The sequence below is a fragment of the Vicugna pacos genome, chromosome 11 (assembly GCF_048564905.1).
Source record: "Vicugna pacos chromosome 11, VicPac4, whole genome shotgun sequence".
Classification (NCBI taxonomy): Eukaryota; Metazoa; Chordata; class Mammalia; order Artiodactyla; family Camelidae; genus Vicugna; species Vicugna pacos.
This window is the reverse complement of record NC_132997.1, coordinates 28,598,522-28,607,377: the sequence shown is the minus strand read 5'-3', so window position 1 is coordinate 28,607,377 and position 8,856 is coordinate 28,598,522. Positions and strand designations below refer to the sequence as shown.

The 8,856-nt window shown below is 52.3% G+C and overlaps 1 protein-coding gene across 1 annotated transcript; it reads left to right on the top strand.

The window, feature by feature from the left end:
* Positions 1-748: 748 nt before the first annotated feature.
* RHOU (ras homolog family member U) lies at positions 749-8,566 on the top strand. The gene is made up of 3 exons (XM_072970982.1): positions 749-1,131; positions 2,772-2,830; positions 7,966-8,566. The coding sequence occupies exons 1-3, from the start codon at positions 870-872 to the stop codon at positions 8,419-8,421; spliced, it is 777 nt and encodes a 258-aa protein (XP_072827083.1). The 5' UTR covers positions 749-869; the 3' UTR covers positions 8,422-8,566.
* Positions 8,567-8,856: the final 290 nt, after the last annotated feature.

Sequence of the window (8,856 nt, the reverse complement as noted above, 5' to 3'; positions counted from 1 at the left end):
TTGGGGCTGTAAAGAAATTTACTGGTTCATGGCAGGCCAAAGAGAAAGTCAAATGAACATTAACAATGGACCTGGCATTCTTTTGCTCCCAAAAGATACGAGAATGCATTATTTTAAAAGAAAAAAAAATCACACGATGGACCGCAATTAGACCTTATAAAAAAAGTTGCCTGTTAATTCAGCCTCCTTCAGACGACGTGTCCCTAAGACCCCTCGTTTCTTCGCTTGGGCGGGGCGCTGCGGCCGGCGAGGCTGGGACCGAGCAGGGGAGGAGGGGGCGAGGGGCGAGGGAACGGGAGGAGCTCCGGCCGCCCGGCCGCGTGGGCGCAGGAGGGCGGAACCGCGCGGGCCGGTCGGCGGTGGCGTCAGTCTCTGGCGCCGGGGAGGACACCGCCCTCGGCCAGCCCCGCCCGCAGGCCCCGCCCCCAGGCGGGCGTTCAGGGTCCCCCCGGCGGGTATCGGGGACTCCGGCCAGGGGCCGCGATCTCCGTCCCCTGCGCGGCCCGCAGGGTGCAGGGGCCCCGCGCGCAGGCGGGGGGCGCTGTGGCCTCGGCGTGGGGACCGAGCGGCCGGCCGGCCCCGCCTCCTTCCCCTCGGCGCCCGCCCCCCACGCGCCGTGTCGCCGGGAAGCCGGGAGGAGACAGAGCCCGGGCTCCGCGGCGCTCGGCCCGCAGTCTTCGGCCGCGCGAAGCAGAGCGGGCGGCGCTGCCCGAGCCCAAGCCGCGACCCGCCCCGGCCGCCTTTGTCTGGAGCCGCGCGGCCCGGAGCCGCGGCTCTCGGGTCGGTGACAGCTCCTCCCTCAGCGGGCGCGGGTCGGAGGAGCGGTCGGCCGGGCCCCGCTCGCCGCGCGCACGTCCGAGCGCGGACCGATGCCCCCGCAGCAGGGGGACCCCTCGTTCCCCGGGCGCTGCGAGGCGCCGCCCGTGCCGCCCCGCCGGGAGCGCGGGGGGCGCGGGGGGCGCGGGCCCGGGGCGCCGGGGGGCCGGGGGCGCGCGGGCGGCGCCGAGGGGCGCGGCGTCAAGTGCGTGCTGGTCGGCGACGGCGCGGTGGGCAAGACGAGCCTGGTGGTGAGCTACACCACCAACGGCTACCCCACCGAGTACATCCCCACCGCCTTCGACAACTTCTCGGGTGAGCCGGGCCCGGGGGGCGCCGAGGCGCGGGGGACGCGGGGCCCACGGGGAAGCGCCAGCTGGGAAGCCGACCGAGTGCGGCGCGGGGACCTGGCTCGGGCTCGGGCTCGGGCTCGGGGCCGCGCGGGGCAGACCACGGGACCGCGGGGAACGGGGGAGCCCTAACCCGGGCACGGGGAGCGGCGGGTGCCTCGCATTTCAGGAACAGACGGCGCGGGTCTACCAGGTCGGGCTCCGGTGGCCTGGTCAGTTTCCTGCGTAGAGCAGCTGCGTCAGGCCGACGTTGCTGGCGCCGCTGCCGAGTTTCGGTCGGAAGGTGACGCGCAGGTGCCATTACCTGTGGCCCCGAGGGTCGGACCTTTCCTTTTGGCGACTCCCCTCACTGGGGGCGTCTCCACTTTAAAAAGCTGCTGAGACGAAGGAAGATAGTTGTTTTAGTGAAAATGGTACTAAAGGCACTGGTGAAGGCTTAGGTTTGGATTAAACCTGGAGCGTAAACACGGTGTCTTTCCTTTGAGCCTCACCGCCTCCCCTGCCCCCACTTCCACCTCCCCCATTGGCTCTGTTTCTGATTTTTAGTATCTTTTCGGTATCTCTTTAGCCTACTTAAGACTCATATGTGGGGCGCTGTGATGTTTGGTTCGGTCAATACAAAAATCAAAGGAGTCCTTAATCTCGATTTTTCAAGTCTTTTTGAAATTTAAGAAAAAGTTAAAATCCACAGAAGCTAGTATGAAACACTTATTCTCTCTTGTTCTTAAAAAGCAGCATCAGTAGCAGCAGCTTTTTGATCTTTTAGAAAGTTATGATGGCATGGACTTGGTTTCATCCACCTGGAAGGCACCCTAGGTTAAAGCAGTGCAGTGCTTATGGGTTTCTCACCTAAACGATATTGGTTTTTTTCTTTCCTTTTTCCCCCTCCCAGCTGACTAGTATAAACATTTATAAACAATTCAGAAAGTTGTATTGAGACAAAACTGAGTTCTTTATTCAAACAGAAACCTCCAGGCAGTGCCCTGGTGCAGACCCCTCCCCAGATACCCCCTTCCCAGTGGAAAGATGGGCATGACTTTCTTTCCTTCCCGTTTTCTTTTTTAATCCTCTCTTTGAGCTGACATGGAGAGATAAGCAGTGCTCTCTTTTATAAACAGGACAATGCAGGCAGCCTGTGTTTGTACATGTTCTCAAAACAAGCTACACTTTTATGATAAACCCCGAAGTCGTGGAACTTTTACCAAGGAGAAAACAAAATTATTTTTGAGATTTTCCACTGACTTGAAACTGCAAAGTTGGTTCCCATTTACCACCCCCCGCCCCTCCATGTTGTTTTTAGGTTTTTTGAAACAAGTGTGACAGGAAAATAAATCTTCTGGGGCTGGGAGAATAGCCCTTCTGGGCTTTGCTCCTCTGTGGCCGTGGAGTGGCCGTGGAGTGAATCCTCGCTGGCCCTGAGGGTTTGTATACAAAAATGCCTCCACGGGGCCTCCTTGTTTTAGGCAAGTCTTGAAGTCACTAGGGGACCTAGGATAGGGGCTGAAGGGTTTGGAGTGAGAACTGGTCGTGCAAGTGAAAACTATTATTCTTATGAAAAGGGTTAGAAGATGCCCCCCTGACACTTATTTTGGTCTTATTTTTAAGCTGTGGTGTCCGTGGATGGGCGGCCTGTGAGACTCCAGCTCTGTGACACCGCAGGACAGGTCAGTATCACATCGCTGGGCAAACAAATGGCTTTTTAGTTTTTGGGAGGGCGGGGTGTGTAATTAGGTTTACTTATTTACTTTTAGAGGAGGTACTGGGGATTGAACCCAGCACCTTGTGTATGCTAAGCACCTGCTCTACCACTTGAGCTATGCTCTCCCCCTGGAAATGGCCTTTTAAAGGCCTTCAAGTAACTCTCCCATAACTGGGACATGCTAAAGCCCCATGCCTGCTGCCTTTGGCCCCTCTCAGAGGGTGGGGGTGGGGGGGAGAGAGCTCCGCACTAATAAAACAGGGTTTGGCCCACTTTTCTGTGGGCAGGACAGGGGAGGACAGCGTCAAGAGCATTTCTTATCTTATGGGAGTTTCTGATCTTATTTACTTTCTGGTTTTTATTAAAAATTATCAGTGATGCTTTGTAATCATTTCTCAAAGTAAGTTGGTGATAGGATCACTTTATTAAAGGTCAACAAGAAATACATAAGAAATTTACTTAAGGAAAAGTGTGGAGTTTTTGTCAGTAAGTGTTAATGTTTCCCTCCCTATGTGTGGTTGGACTCACGAGGGCCACCCACATCCCTTGAAACAGAGATACAGTGGTTGAAGCTGTTTCAAGCTGGGGGAATAAATGAACTGGGACTTTGTCTTTCTGAATTGTGAATATTTATTCTTGTCTTGAGGGCTGAGTATTTGGGGGAAACAGCTAAGGAGTGATGGAGAGGAAGGATACGGTGTGAGAGAGCTGGGGGACCCCCGTCCCCTGACACCGTGCTCACATCACAAAGTCTAGCTGTGCCCTGTCAGAAGCGTTGTCTCTTGAGTTTGCCAGAGTGACAGTTACTAAGCATGTAGTCTCTCCAGTACTTGCTAGAGTTTGAGAAAGTGCTGGGGGACTCTGTAGGCAGGCAAAAGTGCCCACTTCATTTCTGAGGTGTTGCCACATGACTGTCTATACTTAAGAAGAAGCTGGCTTTCCAGTGTCCCAAGTGCCTCACCCTAAACAGGGCTTCCAAGTCACTCACCTGCTCCAGACAGCAAATTCAGGGTTTTTTTTTTCTTTCTCCCCAAACCTCTAGGTGACGAGGCCAGGTAGCCCCGATCCCCAACTGATGCCAGTTTGGCGGTGGCCACGGTGGCAGGCGACATAGCCCAGTCTCTTCTGTCCTCTCTTTCCCTTCTGCTGGGCTCCTCAGCTTCCCACCAGGAGCAGAAAAAAACAGTCTGTATTTTATTGCCTGTGGAAAACAAAAATCAAAGAACACAGGCTCTTCTGATATTTAATCTTGCTGAATGCCCTGCTGCTATTTATAACTAAAGCTTAATTGCTGTGTATAAGGTGAGAATGTTTTTCCTACCTAGGGTCAGATTTTCTGATCTTTAAAATGAGGATTTCGTAGCACGTCAGTAAACAGAGGCGTCCCCACTGAAGCAAGAAGTGGTGGCAGCAGAGCCTGAGAATAAGACAGAAGGCAGGAAAACACAAGAAAGCAAAAGGCGCGCTCACCTGGGAGCCTTCAGGGAGGAGCCCGCAGCCGAGTGCACGCGCCTGCCCGCCGCTGGGCTCGCTGCTAGGTGCCGGCTCTGGCAGACACGGCTTCCCGGGCTGTGGTTCCCGGGCTCATGCCCGCTTGGTGCCTGGCACCTAGTGGGGCTGAATCGCAGTTTGTAGAATGGATCCATAAACGAATAGAGTGCTGGGTCCTGGCAGATGCAAGCTGAAATCACGGGCCTGCCCCTTAACAGACTCACAGTCTGTGGGGAGACAAACCAGTCAGTAGAATTCGTGAAGGAACCTGGTGATGTTACAGAAGGAGGAAGGCGAGGTCGGCTCGAGGTGCAGGATGGGGGGACCTGGGAGGGAAACCTCTGGGCAGTTTTAAAAGAGAAAAGGAGGACTTCTCCCAGGAAGACTTCGTAGAAGTGATCCCAAGTTGTCCAGGAAGAGTCTGACTTTTCCTTAGTGTGGTCTGCTTCAAAGTCAAGGAATCGTGAGAATCATTTTAGAAATATTTTCATGAAAAAAGTTTATAATTAGGGAAGTAGAAAGGTTTGGGTGCAAGTTGGGAAACTTTAATCTATTTGGAAATTATTCTTGTGTTCTCCCAGCAGTGTTTTCATTGAGATTCACTGTATTTTGTGTGTGTGTGTGTGTGTGTGTGTGTAGGGGGGGAAGGTAACTAGGTCTATTTATTTATTTTTGGTGGAGGGACTGGGGATTGAACCCAGGACCTTGTAAATGCTAAGCAGGCACCCTACCACTGAGCTGTACCCTCCTCCTCAGACTCACCTTATTACTTAACTGTTGTCCTGGTTAGTAAAGTAGGCCTTTTTGTATAATTAGTGAGGCCATCATCTACAGATCTGTAGAAAACCAACTTCAAGAACTGTTTATAAAAGATACACAACTGGTAAGATGAAGTCAGTTGTTTTTTTTTTTTTTTCCCCTTGCTCCCCAAGTATCAGTCAGTGTTTGTTTTGACCATTAATTAGCAGAGCTGGTCAAGGTGGTGGTCTTTTTCTGCCCTCACTACTCCAGAGCTGATAAACTGCCTTGTAAGAGACCAGATCTGACACTTGCCATGTTTCCTTGGCCTTGTCCCAGCCCGTGGAACTCCTCCTCCAGGCAGTCTTCACGGTAGCCCCGAGGGGTTAAAGTGACTCTCGTGACCTCCAGGCCAAACTCCCTGGAGAATGGGAGCGCAGGTAGCCGTAGCCTGGGGGCCAAACGCAAGTTTCACATGGAAGCTGAGGGCAAGAATTAGAGCTGCCCTGGCTGGGAAATAACTAGAGGTGGCTTCTCATGCCTTTGAGTTTTCTTGTTAGGGGCTAAGTGAGTATCCAGGTTGTTAAAAGGAGTTTTTAACCTTGGACTTACAGTCTTACTCAAGTGAAAATCGATCAGACTGAGGACTTAAAGAAACATCCCTTTGCTGAGGAGAAAGCAGTACCCCTGAAACAGGAGCTCGCTGTGGCATTGCCAGTTGCGGCTGGGAGTTCTTCATGAGGCACTGGAGAAAAATCTTTATACTAAAAAAATACATGTATATACACACACATATCAGGCTGCAGCTTGACCAAGACGGCTCTCCAGTTGCTTGTCAGTCCCGTCCTGCCCTGAACTGAATCCCTACAATGCCTTGGAAATTGCCTGCAAATCTCTGGGCCTCAGAACACGTTTCCTTGAGGGTACATTCCAGCTGGCTTCGTCACGTGTGTGTGTGTTGCATTTATTTCAGCAAATATCTAAGGTTTCTGGTCAGGCGATGAGCAGGAGGGTTTAATTTCTGCTTTGCTTCCCGAGTCCCTTAGCCAGAACCCCAAGAGGAGAGGTCTGTGGAGCCAGATTTCCAAAGCCCTGTCACCAGGCCTGGCCCTGGGCTCGCCTTTCTTTTGATTGGTAATGCAACCCCAGATTCCAGGGCACGGCCAAGCGGGAGTGCCTTCCAGCAACGGGGTGCAGCGCCCGGGGGAGCTGACTTTACACTGGCCTCAGTTTTGGGCTTCTTCCTTTAAGGCCTCTGAGAACAGAGGGAACGTTTCATTAAAAGATCTTCAGGGCTGGGCCGTGGTCCACCTGGTTGAGTTTCTCTGTTTATTCTTTCAGCACAAAGTTGGCACTGAGAAACTCAAGTCTTTTTTTTTTTTTTTCAACTTTGGCTTATAGAAGACAGAAAAGTGGCAGTGACATTCTGAGACGCCTTATTCATTCCTGAGCGTTTCAGCTGGTCAACTTCAATATTGTTACTTGGTTGTTGCCCCACAGCTGACATATGGAGCCTCACATGAAGAAAGTGCACTCAAATAAAAAGATCCAGGTTCCCTTTATACCTAGAAAAAGGCCACAGATGCAGCATGATGTGCATGTAAATAGTAATTTGTAAATAATGAGCCTGCCAATTGAGAAAGAAAAACCGGGCTGATATTTACCTTTGTCTTGCCACTGGGAAATGATCCATCACATTACATCTGAGGATGGTTGGCACCCACAGATAGAAGTTTTAAATAGGAATGAGATGATGTAAATATGTTCCTACGAGATGGCTGAGTGGAAGCTTTCAATTAGCTAAAGATGGTGCTTCTTCAGGGAACTACAGGGTGTTTGATATGGAGAAATGCTGATTTGGAGACAGATGAGCCTACAAGGGCTGAGACCATGTTCCCAGCCATATCCCCTTGGCCTGGACAGTGCCTGGTGCTCTGCGTGCATCTCTGTTAAGTGAATGACCACAGCACAACATTCAGCGGCGCGATGGCTGGTTTGTTTAACAGCCCCTGACTTACGCCATCCAGTTCTCTGTAACTCAGAAGTAGAGTGGGTAGGCCCTTTGGTCCTTTATCTTTCCAAAGCATCATGCATGGAGGCCTCTGGGATTACTGGAGGGAAAAGGGAAGGGCAAGTAAGAGAAAAGGCAGGAGGGAGAAAAAGGAGATAAAGCAGGAAGAAAAGATGTATGTCCAGCAAGCACGAGAATGTGTGAACCAGTGTTGGAAGTGACACTGAGAGACGCATGTTCTCAGGGTTCCTTGTGGGAGTGACCTACCCCAGGTCCTCAACACCAGTCCTGCGTCTGATTCACAGGACCCTCTGCGCTGCGTGTGCCCTGAGCGTGCGTTGGGTGTGCACAACGCAGATGGGGTGGCACAAGCATTACTCACAGCTGTCGTGAGGATGGGCAGGGCTGGGTTCTATGGAGAGGAGCTGTGTTAGTAGGCTGGGGTTCGCTGGGGTCAGGTGGAGCCCTGAGGACCCATAAGGATACTGCCTACATTTTAAAAGCACAGCTAAGTACCAGAGTTGAAAGAGTAAGTCTGAGTTCAGCCTCTGGGCTGAAGGCTAGGGAGAGTAAATTTTAATGTTTGAATCAGTCTATTTTCAGTACTTTTTCTATGGTAAATTGTGAGTAGGTCATGAGCATGGAGGAAAGCATTGAGCACATTTGGCAGATTTTGTGGGCCTGGGAGCGTGGCCCCGCTTGGCAGCAGAGTCCTTTCTAAGACACGGGCTCTTAGACTTCCAGAACTAGCAGGCCTTCTACTACCTGCCAGACCTTTTGCAGAAAAATGTTACAATGGTCTTTTTTGCTGATGAGAATGGATTTCCAAGGTAACCTTTGGATGCTTGGACTGGTTGCAGGATGAGTTTGACAAGCTCCGGCCTCTGTGCTACACGAACGCCGACATCTTCCTCCTGTGCTTCAGCGTCGTCAGCCCCTCCTCCTTCCAGAACGTCTGCGAGAAGTGGGTGCCAGAGATTCGGTGCCACTGTCCCAGGGCCCCCATCATCCTAGTTGGGACGCAGTCGGACCTCAGAGAAGATGTCAAAGTCCTCATTGAGCTGGACAAGTGCAAAGAGAAGCCGGTGCCGGAGGAGGCGGCGAAGCTGTGTGCCGAGGAGATCAAAGCCGCCTCCTACGTCGAGTGTTCGGCCTTGACTCAGAAAAACCTCAAAGAGGTCTTCGACGCGGCCATCGTGGCCGGCATTCAGTACTCGGACACGCAGCAGCAGCCGAAGAAGTCCAAAAGCCGGACTCCGGACAAAATGAAGAACCTGTCCAAGTCGTGGTGGAAGAAGTACTGCTGTTTCGTGTGATGCCGGCGGGCGGCCCCGACGGGCTGTTTTCCGATGGAGTCACACGAGGGGCTGTATTAGCTGAAAGGACTCCTTTTACCGTGTAGAAGCCGCGCGGAGGACGCGTGCACAGGTGCGCCGCGGGAGGGGCTCCGACTCACCCGACCCTCCCTTGCCTTTGATTTCCTTCTTGCTTGTTTGAGTTTAGGGATGAGATACTTACGCAAGCTGCATTGAAGTAAGTTAAGCATTTTTCAGGACTCTGGCAATTTAGAACTCATTAGACCTTTGGATTAATTTATATCTAATAAGAGAAAGACACCTCAAATCGGGGTGTCAAGAGCGAAATTTTGCTACGTGATGATGTGCAGAACAAAGGGGACGTGGTGTGGGTGCTGTCCCCTGCCTGAGGGCTGCTCAGTGCACTGTGCTTATGCACCAGGCCAGCTATGGTAG

Excerpts from the sequence above, each read along its gene's own strand:
- RHOU (XM_072970982.1), top strand. The coding sequence starts at position 870 with ATGCCCCCGCAGCAGGGGGACCCCTCGTTCCCCGGGCGCTGCGAGGCG. Across the intron at positions 1,132-2,771 it reads CGCCTTCGACAACTTCTCGG|CTGTGGTGTCCGTGGATGGG; the intron begins GTGAGCCGGGCC and ends CTTATTTTTAAG. Across the intron at positions 2,831-7,965 it reads TCTGTGACACCGCAGGACAG|GATGAGTTTGACAAGCTCCG; the intron begins GTCAGTATCACA and ends GACTGGTTGCAG.